Source organism: Lagenorhynchus albirostris, chromosome X (assembly GCF_949774975.1).
Source record: "Lagenorhynchus albirostris chromosome X, mLagAlb1.1, whole genome shotgun sequence".
NCBI classification, from domain to species: domain Eukaryota; kingdom Metazoa; phylum Chordata; class Mammalia; order Artiodactyla; family Delphinidae; genus Lagenorhynchus; species Lagenorhynchus albirostris.
This window is the reverse complement of record NC_083116.1, coordinates 848,478-871,292: the sequence shown is the minus strand read 5'-3', so window position 1 is coordinate 871,292 and position 22,815 is coordinate 848,478. Positions and strand designations below refer to the sequence as shown.

Here is a 22,815-nt window from a genome sequence, read left to right as displayed (position 1 = left end):
TCCGGACGCGCAGGCCCAGCGGCCACGGCTCACGGGCCCAGCCCCTCCGCAGCACGTGGGATCTTCCCGGACCGGGGCACGAACCCGCGTCCCCTGCGTCGGCAGGCGGACTCCCAACCACTGCGCCACCAGGGAAGCCCCCAAAATGTTTTTATATGTTACACACACGTATGTGCTCACATGCACATGCCTGGCCCAGCACACAGGCACCAGCCACGTGCATGTAGGCTTTTAGCCTGACTGACCTCTATAAGGTCCTCACAGGCCTGAGGGAGACTTGTGAACCCAGCAGAGGCGTCTGGTGTTGGTACCATCCTCCAGCAGCTGCTCCCAGAGGCTTGGGGCACAGGTCGAAACCCAGAGAGTTAAAAGGTACAAGGTCATTGGCGTTTTATTTTAACACAGCAACACTTTTATTGCTTTTGAGGGTTTCGCTAGAGCAGACCTCATCCTATTGCACAGCTGTTTCATTTGGCAGTTTAGAAAGTTGCAGTTAAAGCTTTCTTCAAAGCAAAGACAAATGAAATGCCCAGTGTGATTGAAGGTAAAGGAGTGCAGGCTTCAGAGGGACAGGGTCCATTGCTTTTCCTCCCCGTGTGTACCATCTTTGATCAGCAGCTGTGTTTGGATAGTACTTCCGGACCCCAATTTCCAGAGATCCTTTGGAAATCCTGATCCACGGGGCCCCATCTATCAGGGAAGTCAGAGCCCAGCCCTTCAGAAACCTGAACAAGATGGATACCCACTGGTCATGAGGATAGTTGCAGAGAGCTGGAAGCTGACACAGAGCTAGCTGGGGCGATCCTGTTTGTCGTAAAGCAAGGGGAATGGAGTTCCTAAGGCTCGACAGGGGCCCATAGTCGTTCCCCCTGTTCTGCAAGCTTAGTAAACCCAGGAGACGGGCACCCACTGCGGAGAACTGCATGCCCGGTCAAAGGCTTCTTGCAATTTCTTAAGGGTTTCATCGACGCTGTTATTGACCAGTGAGAGGTCAAAGTAGTGAGCATACTGGCCACGGATGGCCTCGGAGTCCTTCTGCAGCTGCTGCAGGGCTTCCGTCTGTGGAGGAGACAGAGAAAGGGAGGGAGGGGGAGAGAGGGCGTCATGGATGGAGCAGGGATCCACCCGTCTGCACCCCAGCACCACCGACTCCAGTAAAACGTACAAGTACAGTGAGATTGTGTTTCCCCTCTAGCAGATTTCACCGAAGATGAAACTGCATAACATGCTCCTGGCATAGGGATGACCTCTCTCAACGTTCCCAACACAATCCTGCCTGGAATCTCTCCTACAGATATATTTGCACGTGTCAAACGCCGTACGCACAGGGCCATCGACCGTCGTATTATTTATAATAAGTTTTAAACCTAAATAGCCATCAAGAAGGCAATGAGGAGACTAAATGAGTGTCTGCTACATCCACACGATGCAAGACCACACAGCTACTGAGAAAGACCCGGGGAGGTCCCCACGCACAGGTTCAGCGCAAAGCAAGGCGCCTGCAGGGTGGTGGGTTTGGGGCGGCTCGGCTCTGGGGAGCGGGGAGGCCTTTCAACACGGTCCTGGCCTCCTTCCCGCCCCTCCCCGCACAGCACGCAGCACGTGGGCCCAGGGCCGCCTCTGTTCTTCACAGTCCCTGCCCTGCCCCCAGATGCCCCTCTTAAGCCCATGTCGCACCAGTGTCAGGATCTGCTCTTCTGGAACAATGGCCTGGCTAGTGCATTAACAACTGTGTGCTGAACAGACGGAACAGGCACACGTGCTCTGGCCCCTGGCCGGGCGGGAAGGGGACAGCAGCAGGCAGGGTTAGGTTTAGGGTCGGGAAGCTGAGCTCTGCCGGCGCTCTGGCCAACGATCCGGACCGATGCCCGGTCCTCACGGGCCTGGAGAGCGGCCCCCACCACCACCCAGCACAGACCCTTCATCCCACCTGAGTGCCCTGGTCAGTGGGTGCGATGAACACAATGAAGGGTGAAAGTTCTGCCGTCCGAACAATCTTCAGGGTCTGGAAAAAGGGAGTGGAGGAAGAAGAGAGGGGAAGAAAAGGAGTTAGCTGTCGTGACGGACCTTTGCGATTGGCATCTTCGGGCCTTGCCAACCCCCGCACCGTCTCCAGCATTTCTGGTCCTGCTGTTCTTCCGCCAGGTGATCCCAGGGAAAGCTCGTGGCACAGATCTGCACTCGTGGGAGGGTCCCACGAGCTGTGCCCTTCAGCACCCTTTTCCCATCTGCTCCTGCCTTCCATGCCTACCCACCTGGGGCTCAATGTCAAGGATGGCGATCTTGTCCTGCTCGTGGATCTGGTGCACTGTTTCAAATTTGGTGCCAAACATGTTGCCCTGGTAGCTGCCAAACTCCAAGAACTCGTTGGCAGCGATGCTCCGCGTCATCTCCGCTGTGGAGACGAAGTGGTACTCCTTCCCGTCTTCTTCACTCTTCTTGGCCGGCCGTGTCGTATCTGTGCACGAGAACCCAAATCCCTGAGCAACTCAGGGCCTCCTGGGCTCCCGAGGGCTCGGACGCTGGCGTCGCCACCGCCACCCCAGCTGCGTTTAGCGCACGGAGTTTCCCGGAGGGGTGTCTCACACAGGACCCCGAGGGGCTGACTTTGGGAAACAAAGAGGACCAGGAAGTCCCCCATCCGCCCAGAACACATTTCACTGTCAAGAGCCAGAGTACCATCCTCCTCCCTTTATGAAGAAGCATCTCTCAAACACCAACCCCAGGGACACGGAAGCTCAGAAATGAAGAAATGACAGCTGAAAATATTTTAGAAACAGATCTCCGGGCTACAGTCAGGATTTCTGGGAAGTACACTGAAAGTCTCCTTTTCGTTGTTGGGAAAGAAGAGTACTCTGGTTTGCTTTAAACTCACACTGTTAAATGCTGGAATGTCCTTAAGTCACAACGTTTACGATTACTCATGAAAGTGATCCTCTGAGTAAAACGTGCTACGGATGCTGTAGCTTGAGACGCGACCCCCTGGTCGCCTGCGTCATCCTCTGGTCTGTCTCAACGGGCACCTTCTCCTCAATCCACAACTGCCGCGCGTCTTTCTTTCCATCTTATAAAACGATGACTCTTCTTTGACCTGAGTTATCCTCACCTCTTACCCTTTCTAACTCACTTCTCATTCTAACTTACTGAATGATGGAACTGTCGTGGTTATTTCTACCTCCAAGGCCTTCTGCTTTCTGACCCCAGTGTGTCACTCTGTCCTCAAAGGCAAAATGGAGAAGGAATAAAAAAAATACAAATAACAGGTTTAGAATCCAGTTTTCTACACAGATTCGCTCCTGGGAATGCAACTAATCTAAGCGTCCGCCTGACTGCTGGCCTGACCCTTCTACAGCAGCTGCTGGGGTTACGGGGGCCTTACTGAGCGCTACTTTGAGAAAACATTTCATGAAAATTGGTGGCTGTCCTGTAATTTCCTTAGCCACTCAATGGACCGGAAGAGAGCTCTCAGAGTGATTTAGGCATATGAGAAAGTGTTTATAATATAAATTAAAATGAAAGAAAGTAACATAAGTTTTTAATAACATATTATTTGTTTAATCTTTTAAAGCAGTATAAAAATGTTGACCGCTGCTTCTCTTATGTAGACAAACAGCACAGCTACTTTTTTAGTGGGAGCAACTATGGGCACAAATTTGTATCTTTCCAAATTGGCTTTTCTTTTTATAATCAAACATTTTTTTAAAAAAAATCACAAAGGAGGGACTTCCCTGGCGGTCCGGTGGTTAGGACTCAGCGCTCTCACTGCTGGGGCCTGGGTGTCATCCCTGGTCAGGGGACTAAGACCTTGCAAGCGGCGCGGTGCAGCTGAAGAAAAACAAATCACAAAGGAAAAGACAGATGGGCGGCAACGTGTCCTTGAGGCCCCCGAGCTACTCACACGGGGCGGGGTACGCGAACGTGTCCGGGCTCTGGCTGAGCAGGGCGCTCTTGATGTGGCTTCGGCCCACGCCGCTGGCTCCTGCAGACGGGGAGACAAAGGCTTCCATTCCTTGCCCCAGGCACAAAGGCGGGGCTAGGAAGAGGGAAGGGATGGGCTTCATCTCTCAGACCCTCGAGATGAGCTACAGGTCAAAGCGAGTTGCGTGGCTTCTGGGCTGGTGTCAGGAGGGCGGGGGCTCCAGGCGCCGGGGTCCCAGTTAGGATTCCGAAGACAACTGGCATTTCCGCAGAGGAGCCAGCCACCACATGGCATTTTCCGTTTATTTCTGAAGTATATTTGCCTTACTGGACTCTGAATGGAACTGACTTTTACTGGAAATTTAAACAGAACCCTCATACAGGTCCTCTAACCAACTCATGTTTTCACTCTAAAGATGGGGAGGACCCGGAAGCATAGGCCTGGAGCACCCCTACTGCCGCCAGACGGACAGACAGCCCGAAAGAGTTAGTTGCTGAAAACCATGTGAGGTTTACCCTATGTTGTAACGTGAACCCGGTAAGGACTCAGAAAACTCCTTATATCTGCTCCACGTGGAGGACCCAAGACACCTGCCTTCCCGTTTCCTTTTCTTCCTCACTGCCCTTGTTTTTTTGTTTGTTTGTTTGTTTTGTTTTTTTGAGAGAGGGAGTGAGGGAGGTTACGTACTGCAGGCAGGGAAATAAGAACAGAAATGCAGAGATGTACTCTAAGTGGCAAAGCAACGAGAAGATACCGATGAGCACGAGGGTCTTCCTCTTGAACGCAGGGAGCCGAACAACTTCCTCGTAAGAAACAACATCCAACTGATCAAAAACTAGAGACAAAGGAAAGCAAGCCGTGTTCATGCCAGAGCTGGGCACACAGCGAAGGCTGCGACCGGCTACACCGGCTCGGACAGCATCAGGGACAACCTGGATCGTGGATGCCCTTCCTTGGGGTCTATTTTTTGGTTTTCCCAACCCCCGCACCATATAAACTCAGCACGGCTGTTGGTCAGTCCTCTGGACTCGGATTTTCTCTAATCTTTTGGCCCCCAACCTCTCCACTTCTTCTCCACAGTTCGTTACCCGACACGCCTGTCATCTCCCCTTATCTCCAGCTCGCGCTGCTGTCCCTTCCTCTCTGCCACCAGCGCGATGCTCCGGCCACATCTGCCTCACTGGAGGCCCCTGACATAGCTTTTAGGCCCTGTGCTTTGCTCCTGTCTTTCTCTAGAATGCTCCCGGCAGGAAGGAGGCATTCAATAAATAGTGGCGCAATCGCAGATTATTCTTCACTTGCTATCTACAATCCACTCAAACGCATTTATAATGTTCATATATTTCCAAACATGGCAGCTAAGGGACAAAGTGTGAATTAGTTCTAAGGAAAACAGGCCACTGTCTGGGGCTGCTCAGACCCTGCAGTTGGCCACACTGATGGCACTGATGTACTGAGAAGGGTCTGGAAGACTGTTGGGTTGGCTCCCTGGGGGTGAGAACGATGTGCCGGGCAGCGGGGAGGCTGGGGAGCGTACTTGCGCTGTGCTTGGCCAGGTACTTGTCTTTGTACTTTTTCTTCTTCCCGAAGGGACTGCAGCTCGGAGCCTCACTCGGAGCAGACTGAGCCCCGCTCGCCACGCGCCTGGAGGGAAGAGATGACCGAGGACACTGGTGGCTTCTTGGTGTAAAAGCCCGGGGTCATTCGCCTGTGCCGTCCCTTCTACACAGAACCCCCAGACCCATGTGCCTCCTGCCCTTTGTGTCATCCCAGACCCCGTCCTCCTCCGGCAGAGAAAGAGGGGGCTGCAGTCCCAACGCGGGCTTAGGGACCTAAAGCTTAGGGAAGGCATTTGTGGCAACACAGATCCACGGATGAAGGGAGAGCCAGTCGTCCTCCTTCACCCATAAGGGCCAGTCAGGCTCATCAAGGCATCATTGGCCCCCCCCACCCCGCCCATTCTTCCAGGAAAAGTGGAAGGTTGGCCCGGTTGAGAAACAGAAACTATACACAGGATGAGATTTCCGTAGCTGAGCAGCGTGGCGGCCATGGGTCCCCGCCATTGGCAGCTCACCACTCCTGCAGCTCGGGGGAGGGGATCAGGCCCGCCGACCCCTGGGAGGATCCTTCCACCCGTCCCTGCCACCAGTTGCTGTCATCCTTGTTGATGATCTGGATGACGTCCCCGGTGACGAACTTCAGCCCCGCCTCCTTGCAAGGGATCAGGTTGTCCTTTTTGGGATCATAGTCAAACTGTGCTCTCATGAACATCTGAAAAAGAAGGCTACTATCTGAAATGCACTTGTTTCCTTGTGAACGCGCCCGAAGTCCTGACCCCACGATCTACTTCTACACGGAAGCTTGTCAGTTACAATACACGGATACACGTGCTCACCATAGCATTATCTATGAGAGCGAAATATTAGAAACAATCTGATTTTCCAAGAATGGGGAATTAATTAAATACGGCCATCTACAGAAATATATTACCATGCAACTATAAAGATCAATTTGTAGAAGAGTATTTAATGTCCTGGGAAAATGCTGCTGATATAACATTAAATGAGAATATCATTAAATAAAAACAATACCTAGTATGCTTGAAATTTTAAAGGAGTATTTCTTTCTACATAGAAACAAAAAAGACCGAAAGAAGCTATATCAGAATTTAATACCAGTTACCTCTGCTAGGAAGATTAAGGGTAAAAATCCAACCCAAAGAAATAAAGAAATAATAAAGAGCAGAAACCAGTGAAACACAAACTAGAGTTGAAAGGATCAAGAAAGGCAACATTGGTTCTCTGAAGACTCATGAAATTAAGGCTGATTAACAAACTAGAGAAGACACCATTTCCCAGCAGAGAGCACAACGTAACACCACTATCACAACGGCCAAGATGAAGGAAAAAAGCCCAGATAATTCTAAGTGCTACAGTGACCACGTGGAAGAGCTGGGACTTGCAGCCGTGAATGGAAAACCCTGGAAAGTAGTTCGGCAACATCATGAAAGAGGCACGCAGACTACAGCTCGTCAGAAATGCACCAAAACTCAGGTACAGAGAGGTTCATGGCAGCACTAAGTTTTGTAAGAACTAAAAAGCTGGAATCACAGAAGGCCCTCCAGAGCACAGTCATACAACAAATGAAGAAGAAGGAATCACCTGTTGCTACAGCACAGACTTCACACCGAGTGAACAAAATGAGACACTAAAGGATTCATACTGCATGAGTCAATTTACACAAATTTCAAAAAGGGGCAAAACTCGTCTCTGGAGTTAGAAGTCAGGGCTGGCGGGACTGGAAATGGGCACGGGGACTCTTACGGTGCTGGTCACGTGGGTGTGTTCAGTTTGTGAAAATTCATCTACTTTTACACTTACGATTTGTGTCCTTTATTGTATATGTGCCCATATATACCAAACCTTCAATTTAAAACAAGTTTTTTAAAAAAGAAAATTATACCATCATACGATAAGTGACCCGTGACAGAAACTTCAGAGTTATTTTTTTAAAACTTCCTTCTTCCACATTTATCTGTCAGGGCCCCGCAGCCTGCCAGTTTGTAACACATGTTAGTTTGGTTCAGAGAGTACCTGGCAGCTATGCTTGTTGAGATATTTACAATCACATCACTTCAATCAAATTCGAAGAATACACACTGGGCCTGAATCCTGCCATCATCACAACAGAGAAGATGGTGCCACCTACCTGCAGTGCAGGAAGCCGATTTTGCTGGTTGGGAATTACTTTCAATGAGATCATTCCTTTGGTTTCTTTCTATTAAAAAAGAAAGGTGAAATAAAATCGTCATGTAAAACGAGCCGGGGTGACTGGGGGTTTCATTAAGTCATTTTTCCCCTCCCAAAGTCCTGGGCATTTTTTTCCCAATAGCCATCTTTACTGTACACTTTGAAATCTTGTAGCACAATGCTTCCTCCAAGACAGAAGTGTCATGTGCCCCATAAACCAGCATAACGAAGAATAACGAACAAAGGCTAATAGTTTTCCCTCCTCCGCGCAGTCGGCCCCCAACAGGTCCCTGGCACACGGACAGCCACACACTTCTCCACAGCAATGAAGGGCCAGTCATGTGCCTAAATACTTACACACAAATTCAGACATGTGTATGTTTGCTAAACAAAAATGGGATTATACTATATGCATTACTCTATGACTTGCTTCCAGGTTGATACCTGACGACCTCACTCACTCTGCCTCATGGCTCTGCCGCATCCCTTGCTCAGCCACCATCCCCATTACTGGGCGTGTCCACTGTTGCCAGTTTGTTTTATTACAATCTGCCGCAGTAGACACCCTTTAACGCGTGTCCTTATATATTTGCATTTGATTTATACAGAATAGAACCCCATGATGGAAATGCAGAGTCAAAGGATAAAAACAATTTTATAGCTATCCTCAAATTACTTTTCTAAAAAACTATAAAAATTCCACTCTCACCAGGAGCATATGAGAGTCCCTTTCCCCTGAAATTCTTGCCAGAATTACATGTTAACGTTCGTTTTAAATTTCTGCCAATCTGATGGGTGGAAATTATTTCACGGTTGCTTTATTTTGTAATTTTATTACCATAACCAAAATTGAGCACTTTTCAAGAGCTCATTGGCCACATGCTTTTTCTTCTTATATATTTTGCCCAGTTGTCTAGTTGGTTGGTTGTCTTCTGAAAGCCCAGAGTCCTAACCACTGGACAGCCAGGGAACTCCCTAGTTTTTTGTCTTTTTATACAAAGTTTAGAAGCACTTTAAATATTAGAGTTGTTAACTGTCTACCTATTATATGCACAACAAGTATTTCTCCAAGTGTATTGTTCATGGTAACTTTTGCCAGGACACAAATTACCTTTTACATAGTTGATTTTATTTACATAAATCAAAAAGAAGCACAAATGTTGAATGTTTGCATACTTGAAATGGTTTTTAATGCAAGACGAAGGGATACAGCTGTGCCATCGGCTCAGAGAAAACACGTGCATCACGTTCTATTGAGAAGCAACCATTAGGCCAAACTGCTCCTCGTGTTGGTGACCATGAAACGATCCAGCCAGTGTCCCGGTGGGAAACAGGTGGCCCACTCCAGAGGGTGGGAAGACGCTGAATGAAGGGTCTGGGGCACGTGGTCCGACACTGTTTGCAATTGGTGGATATGTCTTGTAAGAGTCGAATTTTCATCTACCTGTTCTCCCTGCAGTGTTTTCTTTTCTAGTCTTTTCTTTGTGGAAGGAACTGGGTCGTTGGTCCTATAGAGTTGCTCATAGGTGGGTTATGCCTACTTCAGAGTTATATCTTACAAACCCCTTCACCCTCCACATTCATTTACCAAGGTCCTGTCCATTCTATTTCGGTTGTTTCTTTTCTTCTGCTTGTTTTGGGTTTCATTTGTTTTCCTTCTTCTAGTTTCTGTGGGTAGAAGCTGAGGCTGTTGACTGAAACTTTCTCGTTTTATAATCCAGGCGTTTCCACCTTGGTCCGAGTTCAGTGGCATTCCACAAAATCTGATACACTGTGCTTTCATTTCTATTCATTTAAAGACAGTGTCTAATTTGCCTTGCGATTTCTCCTATGGCCTGTGACTTCTTTAGAGGTGTGTTAACTTCCAAATATTTAGGGATTTCCAGGTATCTTTCTGTTTTTTATTTCTAATTTCATTTCATTGTGGGTGGACGGTGCATTTTTGTATGGTCTGAATCCTTTAAACCTGTTGAGGCTGTCATGTGGCAGAGGGTACACAGTCTATCCTGCAGGATGTGGCAGTCCTGACAGTGTTTGCTTCAAGTATTCTGAATCCTCTGTCATCAGGTACATGAATATTTAGGACGTGAGGCATTTCAAGAAGCAGGGTAAACCCGGTCCCTGTTATTTCATCTGGGTCAGAGGTGAGGTCTATCCTTAAACAGCCATGCTTCAGAGCTCTCTAAGGTTCAGTTTCCTCAGCTCTGGTTCAAAGTAAACTTTTCCCTAAGTTGCTGTTTTCTGCTTCATTCCCTGGCTGGTACCCTGGCATCTCCTTGCTGAGTGCCTGAGGGGTGCTTCCTACCAGCCGTGACCAATTACACCCGACTACCCCATGTGTTTTTTCCTGCTTTGGTTACAGGAAGGGTCTCTGCTGTGTTCAGGGGCGGACAGGGATGGTGAAGAATCTCGAGAGGCAAACACCCAGCACGATGCCCGGCACAGCTGCGTCTAAAGAGCACATTCAACGTTTCACCTATTATAGCTCAGTTGTTCTCTGTAACAAATCTATGACATAAGAACAGCAATTACTACCATCTTCATTTTACAGATGACCTAGAGAAGTGAATTCACCTGCTCCAAATCACAGGGCTAGAGTAAAGGAGAGCGGGATTCAGAGCTGCCATTGCAGTCCAATGCTCTTTCTAGACAGACACTCTGGGTCTTTTGCCTTGTTTTAGAAGTTTACTAAATGAAGACAGAGAGCTGTCATTTCTTGCACAGAATAAAGATTAGCAGTGGTAAGAGGCCCTTCAATGAGGTATAAACACTTTCACAGAAAAACAAGGTACACAGACACCAATGCGGATCGATGCTTCACGAAGACAAGGGCATAGTGAATACCCACCATTGCCTTCTGCAGCTGATCTACTGAGTGATTAGTCACGTTCGTGCCGTTGATTTCTAGGATCTCATCTCCGACGTGAAGGGAGCCTACCAACAGAAGAACAAACGTTCAGACGAAAGAGGTGTCAACAGAAGTCAAAACGCCACAGAGAAGAAACCATGATCTAGAGCATGTTGTACGACAGACTGTAGAACACACAGGGTTGAAACCATTCAACCATGAGAGATGGGAATGTTCTGTTCATGGCCTTCAGGGACCTAGCAAGACAGGCACTTGACGGTTTAAGATTATGTCATCCTCCTTGACCTCAGGACTCCAACTGCAAAATAAAAGCACTTGGTCCTGAAAGTGTCCTGGAACTAGAGTCCCCCTGACGTCAGGGGGCTATGACACAGCTGAACACACTCCAAGGAACAAGAAAGCTCAATGTTTCTCTGTTGTTTAGCTAAGACCTCCAAATGCTACCAAGTGGTAAAGTTAATCGCTGTTTAGATTCTATGTGAAGAATGGGTATCAATACCTGTGCTACCCTTGATGCACAGAAAAGCACTTTTACTCAATGACGCATCTGCAAATTGACGGCAGCTTCACATGGCGATACAACAGTTACTTGTCGTTATTTGTTAATATCTATTTTCTCAGTTTATTTATTTTTCTTTTCTTTTCTTTTCTTTTTGGCCGTGCCATGTGGCTTGTGGGATCTTAGGTCCCCGACCAGGGATGGAGTCCGCACCCTCGGCAGTGAAAGCGCGGAGTCCTAACCACTGGACCGCCAGGGAATTCCCTATTTTCTCAGTTTAACTGGTAGCCTCAGGAGGTCGAGATGGTCTGTTTTCTTCACTGCTATGTGTTCACAGTCTAGTGCAAGGGGTTGCATATAGTAGTTGCTCAAATGTTAACTAACTGCAGAAGTATTGGCATAAATAAGTGTATGAGAATGCTCAGAGGGAGCGACAGTGGCGCTGGGCGATTCATCATTCGAAAGAGCCAGTCATTACGGTACAAAAAATCTCTCGGCACGCACACAGATGCTCCCTGTTTTGAACACTATAAGCTTCGTGCCCCTCGGCCCTGGACAGGGAGTAAAGGATGAATCCCTGAACAAAACACGCCTGCACCTTGTCTGTGAATCATGCCGCCGTGGAGGATTCTGGCCACCGTGCAGGACTGCTTCTCATTCAGCTTCAGCGTGATTCCCTGGAAGACAGACGAGGGCACAGCAAGCTTAACTGCAGGCTCTTTCTGAGTTGATCTTTAAGACAACTTAAGGCAACTTCTTGGGAGAAATATTTTGTCTGCACACGAGGTGTCATCAGTTGGCAGGGGCAAGAAGCCTGCCATGAGGGGCCTGGGGTGGGGAGGAAGAGGGATTACCATGGGCTCCGCGGTGACCTTCTCGAACTGGATGAGCCGCACCTTCCGAGCCTCCTGGCCCTGGACCCGGGTGGGGCTCCCCGGGGCGGCGGGCCCGTTGGTGTACATGTCCTCCGTCACGGCACTCAGCTGGGGTGACACAGTCTGTCGGGTCAAAACAGCAGAGAAATGTATGAAGCAAGCAGCCGTCGGGTCGTTGTTGCGCGTCCAAACCCCAAAGGCTCAGCAAACCAACGCTTATCTCCTAAGGCTGGTGGCCAGTTGCATTAGACTTGATGTGAAGCATTATTTATCCAAGTGGCTACCCCTGCCATCAGCCCGAGACGACACATCAACTGTGACCCCTTGACCCCGACCATGAAGACAGCAATGCTGGACGGATTACACTCTAGAAAGATGTCTTTAGTATAAATCTGAAGTAATTTAAGGCCCGTGGCCTTGGCAGGAGGGCACACAGAGGGATGGATTTTGTAATCCATGGTGTTGGGTCAACCCCGCACAGGCCAAGGGCACGTTGGTCCCCACATCACTTTATATACAGAACCAGTTCCAAACGTGCAAGGTAAAACCACCAAGCTTTGAGAAGAAAGCACAATACATCTTCAAAACCTGGGAGGAGGCAGAGAACTGTAAAAAAACGAAAGCTAAAACTACAAATACTTTAAAGTTAAGAATATCTGTTCGTGGAGAAACTCCACTGAGACAGGCAAAGGTTTAGTAGACACAGAGAGCAATAATCAAACAGCATACAACTGATCTCATCAAAACTAAAAACTTCTCACCAAAACTCTCAGCCTGAGAGTACAAAGACTTATACCTACAACATGTAAAGAATTCTTCTCACTCAATAACAGGATGATGAGCAATGAAAAGATGGACGAAACGTCTGAACAAACTCTTCACTAAAGGCCTGTGAAGAGCCAACATCACCATGATACCACTCCGCAGCCACTAGGGAGCCTACAGTGAAAAGGACAGATGTTGGAAACGCCCAGACATCGCCGGTGGGAACGCTAAATGGCGCAGCCCCGTGGAAAAGAGTGTGGCGATTTCTTATATCAAGTTAAGCATTCATTGACCCTATGCCCTGGCAACCCCACTCCTAGGTGTTCACCCACAGAAAGGCTTGCACACAGAAGTTCACAGCAGCTTTATTCACTATAGCTGAAAAGTCCACCTGCAGGAGGAGACCATTCATGCTGTTTTAGAACAAGCAAAAAAAACTACAGTAAAAAAAATTTAAGACAGTGGTTGCCTCTCATAGGATGGGAAGGGGTAGGCTGGGTAAGGGCATGACAGACCTTCTGGAGTGGTGATGTTCCAAACTGTGACCAGGGTTGCGTTGCACAGGTGTATGCATTTGTTAAAACTCATCCAGTGCATTTCACTGTATGTAAACTTAACCACAAAATTTAAAAAAGAACCATAAATACTGAACCCTAGCCGATGATATGCATGCTGAAGCTTTTAGGGGTGAAGTGTTCTGATCTTTGCAACTTATTTTGAAGTGCAAAACAAAAAAAAAGGTGAATGGATGGTTTTGGGATAGATATGTGATAAAGCAAACATGGCAAAATGTTAATGGTAGAATCTAGGAGGTATGGCTAATGGAAGTTGCTATAAAATTGTTTCATCTTTTCAGTGAGATTGAAAATTTTCAGATAAAACATTGGAAGGGAATGGCACTAAGACAGTGACAAGGCCATGGAGCAGGGAACTGGAACCCTCGTGTGGTGTCCTACTGTGGATGGACTTTGGGGTGCTTCCAGGTTTGGGCTTTAAGAACAGTGTCGCTCTGAGACCACACGCCAACGAGAATAAGTGGCTGCTGGACAATATGAATAAATCTCCTTGAAACGCTCCTTCTCCTGATACAACAGTCAATCAAAAACCATATGCAGAAGGAAGAAGCCCGACCCTGGTTTATGTGAGGATTGAGCTGAAAATGGATTGTGGCTGCAATCCAGCCACACCTGGGGGTGCCCCTCAGAGACCGTGGGGAGGGAAGATCTTCCCAATGGGTGGAGCCGTGAGCAGGACACCTCGTCAGCCACTTGGTGGCAAAGGAGAAGCGGGAATATCCCCAGGTGGGAACAGCTAGACCTATCTGTCTGTCTACAGAATGAGGGAAGTACTGACAAAGAGAAACTGCCTTGTGTAGCAACTAGAACTTCGAAAACCTCTCATGCCGTTGAGTCATGCGGCACTGCTATTAAAGCAGAATTGTCTAACAAAGGGCCATACTTAGGAAAGTGACTTATGAAACCTGGGAGCCCAGAACCACACAGAACTTCAAGGCCGTCTACAGTAGATAAGCCATTAATACAGTTACCACTGCATCTGTGCGGGGGCGTCCTAGCACACAGACACCATGTAGCCCTGAAAAGGAGGTTCAGAGGTTAATCTGGAAGACATATTAAGTGGAAAAAAAAGAGTGAGGAAAGGTATGTTATCATCAGCATAAACCGTGAAAGATAAGAATATCTTCATATTTGCTTGTAAATGCATCATCTCCCTCTGGAAAGAGACATGAACAACAGGGAGGAACTGGGTGACTAGAGAAGGAGGTGAGAAGTAAACTGTATTCGTTTCATTTCAAATTAATTTCTAAACAGGCAAATGAAAGCCTATTATTCCTAAAGCCCTACAAAGTACAATGCTTTCTATTCTGGCAAGATAGAATTTTCCTAAGTGACTGTGATTTAGGTTCAAGTTGGCAGCCTAAGTACTTGCGTGTAGCCTGGACCCTGTTTAAATGAGACCAAAGGGGGAGGGTAAATAGAAACCCACAGACAAAAAACAGGAAGTCATCAGGGATGAGAGATTTCAAAAGTTTTTCCAGAAGACAGCAGAGCCTGGAACGTGCACACAGGAGGAATTGGCCGGGGCAGAACGGGCTGGGGCTCGGGCTTCTGAGAAAACGTCTCCTGAAAAGCTGCCCACCCAACCTACAGCTCCACTTTCAAGGCAGGAAGAAGGAAGAAGGGCCAGGCCAGTGGCATCTGTCCCAGAACTTCCCTAGTGGATATCTGCTCATGGCTCATCAGCCAGAACTGCAGAACACAGCGTGGCCATCCCAGGCTGCAAAAGGGGCTGAGAAAATAAGAACTGAGTTGGGCATCTTGCCGCCCCGAACAAGATCAGGGAAAAGCTGGGTCAGCAAGAAGTGGACTAAAGCTGTTGGGTCAGCAACCGGTCAGAATAATACAAAAGCCTTCACTAACTTTCCCTTTTTACAATCTACCTACAGCAAGTCACGAAACGACATTAAGGTCCACACACACATGACAGAGAAGAGATGAAGGGAAGGGCTACCGATCCTGTGACTACAGTGAGAGGGAAAGTTGACGAAGGAATGAATGTAGAATTTAAGGTTCTGCTTTATTTTGTTTCGTTTAGTAACAATCAGAAGACCCGTCCCTGTGGAACCTGCCCCCCTGCAGATGGGCACACGCTCTCCAGCTCACTCTCCACGGCACCCTGGGAGGAAAGCTAAGCATGAGCTGTGGATCCTCCTGCATCTGGGATGTTATTTTTTACCCACAAGTGGCTTCACTCACCCGATCCCTGCAGGTTACATGAAAAAAGTACCTCTGGACGACGTGTAATGTACGTGATGTAAGGGCACAGGCCCTTGAACAGCTGAGACAATTTTGAAAAGGAAGACAGTAGAAGGAATCAGTCTACCTGGTTTCAAGATTTATATGGTTACAAATAATCAAGACGGTGTGGTCTGGTAGAGGGACAGACATAAAGATCAATGGAACAGGAGAGAGAGCCCAGAAATAGACCCACACAGATACGTCCAGTTGATTTTGACAAGGTGCAAAGGCGATTCAACGGAGGAAGGGTAGTCTTTTCAACAAATGATGCTGCAGCAATTGGACACCCATAGGCAAAAAAAGAAACACTGAACTAGACTTTAAAATGGATCATGGACTTAAATGTAAAACGTAAAACTACAAAACTTTTTAGAAAAAAACAGTCATCAGGGTTTAGGGCTAGACAAGAGTTCTTAGACTTGGCACCAACAGCGGGATCCATAACAGGAAAAACTGATAAATTGGAAAACTTTACCCCTGTGACAGCCTAAGTGAAGATGATGAAAAGACAAGATGTGGACTGAGAGAAAACATTCCCAAAGCCCACATCCAATGGAAAACTCTAACGTCTAGAGTACATAAAGAATGCTCCATACGCAACAATAAAAACAATCTAATTAGAAAACGGGCAAAAGACATGAACAGATATTTCACTAAAGAGGATATGTAAAAGGAAGGATGGCAGATGAGGACATGAGAAGACGTTCAATGTCATTAGCTATCAGGGAGAAATGCAGATTAAAACCATAATGAAATATACCACTACACACCTATCAGAACAGCTAAGATAAAAATTGGCGACAAGACTAAATGCTGGTGAGGGTGCAAAGAAACTGAACCTCTCATCCATGGCTGGTGGGAATGTGAAATGTTACAGCCATTCGGGAAGAGAGTTGGGAACTTTCCTAAAAAACTAAATGACTACTTTACAACCCAGCAATGGCACAAGACAAAAGTTTGTACAAAATGTGTACATGAAGGCTCATAACAGCTTTATTTGTAGTAACCCCAACCTGGAGACAAGGAGAACAGCCTATAATAGGTGAGCAGTTCAACAGACTGTGGTCTATCCATACCTCGGGACGCTTCCCAGCAATAAAAAATTGCATACAATATGATTCCAGTTATATAACATTCTAGAGATGGCAAAATTATAGAGGAGGAGAACAGATTAGTGGTTGCCAAGGGGACACGGGGAGATATGACTATAAAGGGGTGGCACCAGGGAGGTCTCTGTGCTGATGGAACAGTTCCATATCTTGATTGTGGTGATGGTTACATATATTCAGACGTGTGACAAAATGGCACAGAACTACACTCACACGTCATACCAATGTCAAGTCCATGGTTTTGATGGGGTACTATTTTTGAGCTTGTAGTAGACAGAGGAGAAGTTATTGCATAAAAGAACTAGCAAAATGGCTGGCAAGTCGCACTTGTCTGCAACCGAAGAGCTATAACTAAGAGCACAGTACCAAAGAACGGACAGAGGCAACAACCAATCCTTGAGACATCTGCAGGGTACAGGATCAGTTTCCAGACTCTGGGATGGGTAAGTAAGAGGCCACAACACACAGTGACCAAAGAGTTCCTCAAAGCATTGCCCATGGCGACCTGGAACCATGTGGTTAAAACTCTTCAAAGCTAGGTAGCTATTGCCACAGACCCATTTAAAGAGAATGAGATCAAATAGCTCTCTAAGTAGACTCAAGAAAACCAGAGGAAAAGCAGCGTCAAGCTGGAAGGAAGAATTCTTTCTCTCAAATTAAGCATCTGTACTAGTTGTATATTTTTACCATGCACATGTGTTAAGAGATTGAATGTACAGAATGAGGAATTCAAGGATTGCTGACTGAATGACTGCTGTGAATACACAAAGAGCTCAAGTCTCAAATCTCTGGCCTCAAAGCATGAAATAAAACTTAGGACTTTCCTTGATCCTGACTTACAAATCTTTTTTCACTAGTAGTTGTGGGGCTGAGAAAGCTGAAAACCCAACTCAGAAATTAATCCTATGGACCTATCAGCATCTACCATTTATCTGTGTCAGTAACCAAAGCAGGTACTGGTGGCCATAAAACCTGAAAACATAGATCAGATTATTTTATCATGTGCTGTAAAGTACCACCAATAAACCACTTATGATGATTCACCTGTGTTTCAAGACGCGCTGGGCCCGTCTACAGTGACAGGTTCGAAAGTCTCAGTCCACGGAAGACAAAATGACCTTTGCAAGGGGCCGACGCCTACGTGATTGTGTGCCTGGAACAGGCAGATAAAGCGGCACCCTCCGCTCATCGCCTTCTCATTCGACTCCATGACACAGATTGCTTTTAACACATCAGCCTTTAAATTAAGGACTCAGCACCCAGGAAAGTTCAAGACTTGCTATCTCAAAGGCTGGTCTTTTAAATGTGCTTATTCATCAAGACGTCCCCCTTCGAGATGACTCAGAGCCACTATCATGCTCACCCAGAAGCTGCAAATGATGAGTAAGATAAACGGAACCCTCCGACGTGGCGACCAAAGAACCAACTAGCAACAGTGAGGCTTCCCTGACTGCTCAGCAAGAGGGGGCCAGCCTCTCCTCAACAGCACCTGACATGCAGGAAACTCCCTCAACCAGCCCCCTGCACCCCTCACCACAGACAATCCCAGGAGCAGGGCTAGACAGACAGACAGATGCGCACGGAGTCAAGGTGCTTCCTTGACCCCAGCCGTGGGTCTGAGACCACACCAAAGGCAGGACACGTCCACAGAGTTCAGCTGGCCCAGACCCAGCTTTGAAGAATGGGAAGGTTACCCGCCTGCCACTCAGGGTAACTAACTTGTCCAGGTTGACAACTTAGACTGCAGTCTGTCCCCTGTCCCATCTGTCCATCCGTCCACTGGCCACGTGCCGGGCACCTGTCCTGCCCCTGAACTGCTCTAACTTTTCTTGTTTCCATAGCTGGTAATACATTCATTCCAACGTGCTACAAATATTTCGTTTGTTTACTTTGTCGCCCCAAAGCTGAGCCGTCTTTCAATCCTTACCAGCCCACGACCACCAAGTGATGCTGAACAACGTGGTCAAAGGTACTAGATGGCATTTCGCAGAGTTCACTTCACAACTTTGAGACCAGCCTTCTTCCCCGCCGCCCCAGCAGGACGGGGGCAGCTCTGCAGCCTCTCGGCCTTTAATCACACACACTGCTGGGGTGGCAACGCCTGTGCGCTGAAACCCCCTTCGGAGGAAACATCTGCAGCGGGTTCAAAGGGCAGAGGCAGTGGCTCAAAGGAAGTTGGGATTAAAAAAGAGATGAAAAACAAACTTGGCAGCGGGTGGCTTTCCCACCCAAACAGTCGGATTAAGAGCCGGTGACAGCGAATGGAGGAAAGAACAAACATTTGTTCAGCCTACTGTTAGGCTCCTTGCCAACTGTTTCCATGTGGAGACTTAGAAGAAGGCCCAGGCCAAGAAGGCAAGTGATCGCCGCAGACGGCAGGCAAGGTCAGGCTCCACTTTGGGAAAGAAAACAAGAAAGACTATGAGAAAACCAAGAGGGCTCAAGGTACCAGAAACAGCTGAGCACTGTTTCACCACAAATGACAAGAGCTGGGGAAGAGTTGGGGAAAGAGGAGCGCCTCCGAGCCAGAATTTTCCGGCAAGTGACTTTTGAGCAAAAACCTATACAGACGACCCTTGAGCGATGACGGGTTTGAGCTGCACGGGTCCACTGACACGCGGATTTTTCCCATAGTAAACACTGCAGTGCTACACAATCCGTGCTTGGTGGCCTCCGCGGATGGGAGTTGTGGTCACAGAGGAGCCGTTCCAGCGGCAACTGCGTATGTACTTTGCTCATGTGTATTTCTCTATGGGAAGGAAAAATGGAAAAGTGAAGACTCAGAAAAGAGAATGTCATGTTACAAAAGTTGTATTCTGGTTCCCTAATTCAGAGCATTTCTTCCCATTTCCCACCCCTGGGGTCACTTCCCCTCCTTTTTTAGCAACAGTGAAAGATTTGAGCAACTCACTGCTTAGGGGAAAAAAATCTCTGCAGTCAATGAAATGTCAACTGATTTCATCTCCCTTTGCCCCAGGGGACATTTGGTAGCAGTGTCTCAAGACCCCCGTCAACCCTGAATGTCCCCTGCCTGGAGCGCTATTCGCCAGTGACGTCCTGGCCCCTGCACAGCAGGTGATGCTGCGTCTCCCCGCCCAGGAGCCCACAGACAGCTCTTCTGAGTGGAAACTCACCTGCAGCCTGACATTTCTTAGGTCATTTCCCATGTGGGACAGGCCCAAGTGAACTTTCAGGGACTTTCAACGTATTGCTTCAGTTCATGGGAGAAGGGCTACTTCAAACAGGACTGAAGAGAAAAGTAGGAATTTTACAACCAATCTTATGTGCACTAAGGGATTGCAAAAAAGAACAAGGTCAGAGAGAGCTCATAAAACGTTTCTCCAAGGAAGGAAACATGTACTTAAATATGGGAGACAGGCTACACTTCAAACCTACTGCAAAATTATATTTTGACAATACTTTTTTTTTTTTTTTTTTTTGCGGTAAACGGGCCTCTCACTGTTGTGGCCTCTCCCGTTGTGGAGCACAGGCTCCGGACGCGCAGGCCCAGCGGCCACGGCTCACGGGCCCAGCCGCTCCGCGGCATGTGGGATCTTCCCGGACCGGGGCACGAACCCGTGTCCCCTGCATCGGCAGGCGGACTCTCAACCACTGCGCCACCAGGGAAGCCCGACAATACTTTTTCAATACCAAATGTCGACTATAATCAGAGGTGAAACTTTGGGCTTCCAGTCTTTAGAACTTTTATAGAAAGCAATCTCCCTAAATGAAGCCTTTGGCAACGTGAGTTTATGAACTCCTTTAAAGCCAACAACTTCCTTACAACTTTTCTTGGTTCTTGCCAGGACAGCAAAACGTGCTACTGCTGCTGGACAGGCACTACGTCAGGTCAACATCACCGCAACCCTCTAAGCAGGTCCACTTTACAGAGAAGAGAAATCAAAGGCACAGGCAGAGCCCAGGGTTGGCAGCAGAGACTGCTAAGAGCCCCAGAGGGAGGGTGAACGTCAGGACGTGAGAGTCAGCAGGTTCGTGGGGTCAGGCCACCTTTCATCGTGTGGAGATTCTTCTTCCAGTCTCCACACCTCGGCAGGTCTGGACGCTTTGCATTCAGTGCTTTACCAGGTTTTCTTATTTCATGTTCAAATCCTTTCATACACTCAAGCAAAGTGACTAAGCAATAGACTGTATCTGGTATTTTTGCAGGATCAACTCACAGCTCCACAAAAACTGCTTATTACTGAGGGCAGTGAAAGGGCCTCTTTTCAAAACCGCACACGACTTCTCCAGCCTCCCCACCAGGCGCAGACAGGTCTACACAGGGTCTGGGCACGGAGTTACAGGTGACACTCAGGTTTTGCTAAGTGAAAAGAGCCAGAAAGAAAAGCCTGCATATGTTTGGAGTCTATTTATAAGACAGTCTGAAAAAGGCAAAGTGGTAGTGTTTTCCAGAAGTTGCCAGGGTGGCTTCCAGGTTTCCGGGGAAATGAACCTAAAGGACCATCAGGGAACTTTCTGGAGTGACACAAATGTTCTACATTATGATTACGGTGACGGCCACATGATGGGATGCATCTGTCAGATGTCATTGAACTGCACAATCAAATCCGTGAATTAGATGTATGCTAGAGTAAACCTCAATAAAGTTTCCAAAAGAAAATTTAATAAAGAGAGGTGGTTTTTTGGGGGGGAGTGAGTTAAGGCTCAGCCAAGTGAGCTGACTGTGGGGAAGAAAAAAAAATCCCGTGTCCAAACTTGTGAGGAACCAAGTCGTTTTAGAGCCTGAGCCCCTCCTAGGGTACATGCTGCTGCATAACTTCCAATTTTGTCTTGGCAGCTGAATAACCAAGGCCTTCCCCACGGGTTCATCCTGACTTGCAATGACAGACAGGTGTGAATGCGGAGACCTGAGCTGATGCCACCCAGCCCAGAGTCCACAGCTCCACAGTCTGCTTTACTTTGCGGATCTTCAGTTTCCTCATGAGTGAAAGCGGATGGCTACGCTGAATCGCATGTCCACCTCTTAAGTCACTTATTAATTCAGCAAACATTTCTGAGGACCCACTTACCAGGCATTTAAAATGTAAAAAGTGAGTGTGAAACGGCCCTGCCCTGGAAGATCTTGTAGTCTAGGAAAAAGATTCACACTGTGAGTTCTGAGGCTGAGTTATCAAAGGCAAGATAGCTTCTGCCTGGCCCTCTGTCTCTGTCTGTGTGTCTCCGTGGACATCCTTTCTTGGAACCTGGCCACCGTGTTGTGAGAAGGCCAGGGGACATGGAAGGGCTGCTGGCCGGTGCTGCTGATGGCTGACAATGAGACAGAGCGTCGGCCTTCAGATGAGTGAGTGAGCGAGCATCCTGGTGGCCGTGCCCTTGTGGGAGAGACCCTGAGTGACAACCTTACCTTGCTGGGTCCTCGCCACACCCAGAAGAATTAGAGATAACAAGAAAATTATCAACCCTTCCCTCTGGGAATCTTTGAGGATGGAGGTGATGAGCTATTTATGGGCCATCATAGGAATCTGGGGGGCAGAGTTACCTGTGAGATGACTGCCCACAAACAGACACAGGGGTCCACCCACCTGCACCCCAGCACCAGGGGCCCTGCCTAAATGCACAGGGACGGTGAGTGAACACTTTGGGGCCAGCGTTGGCTTTTACAACCCTTTCTGCTGACACAACCACCAAGCAGTCCTACTCTCGGATCTGCTCCTTACAGTCTTTCTGTGACCCTGACTTCCGTCCACGAAGAAGTTTCCCTTGACCTTAATCAGCTCTCGGTCGAGGCCGCGGCCTCTCCCGATTCTCGCCTAGAGGCGCTTCTGGGGGCCACCAGCCACCGCGCCCGGAGTCCCGCCCGAACCCCGCCGCCCGCCGCGGCCTCCACCCCGGGGGCAGGACCCCCGAGGGCAGGGCGGCGGGCGGGAAGGGACCGCGGCCGGAGGCGCGGCCTAGAGACGAGGACCGGCCTGCATCCCGCGCCGGGCCCCGGGGGCAGCTCACCTCGGGCCGGCTGCGCTTCTGCAGCAAGTGCTCCAGGTAGAGGTCGGAGAGCGCCGTGCGCATGGCGCCCCCGCTCTCGCCCTCGCTCGCCTTCAGCGTCATCTTGCGGGACCTGGGACGCCGGGCGCCGGGACGCGGGGACGCGGGGACACGGGGCCGGACAGAGCCTGGAGCGGCAGGGCCCCGGGCCTGCGGCGCGGAGGCGGCTGAGGCGGCGAAGGCGACTGGGAAGCGGCGCGGCTGGTCAGTC

The 22,815-nt window shown here is 48.5% G+C and overlaps 1 protein-coding gene across 1 annotated transcript; it reads right to left on the bottom strand.

Annotated features, from left to right (window-relative positions):
• Positions 1-375: 375 nt before the first annotated feature.
• Positions 376-22,815, bottom strand: MPP1 (MAGUK p55 scaffold protein 1). The gene is made up of 12 exons (XM_060137834.1): positions 22,566-22,815; positions 11,891-12,034; positions 11,635-11,713; positions 10,517-10,602; positions 7,628-7,696; positions 5,994-6,190; positions 5,457-5,563; positions 4,674-4,754; positions 3,899-3,979; positions 2,256-2,458; positions 1,931-2,005; positions 376-1,059 (listed from the first exon to the last, which is right to left on the bottom strand). The coding sequence occupies exons 1-12, from the start codon at positions 22,665-22,667 to the stop codon at positions 883-885; spliced, it is 1,401 nt and encodes a 466-aa protein (XP_059993817.1). The 5' UTR covers positions 22,668-22,815; the 3' UTR covers positions 376-882.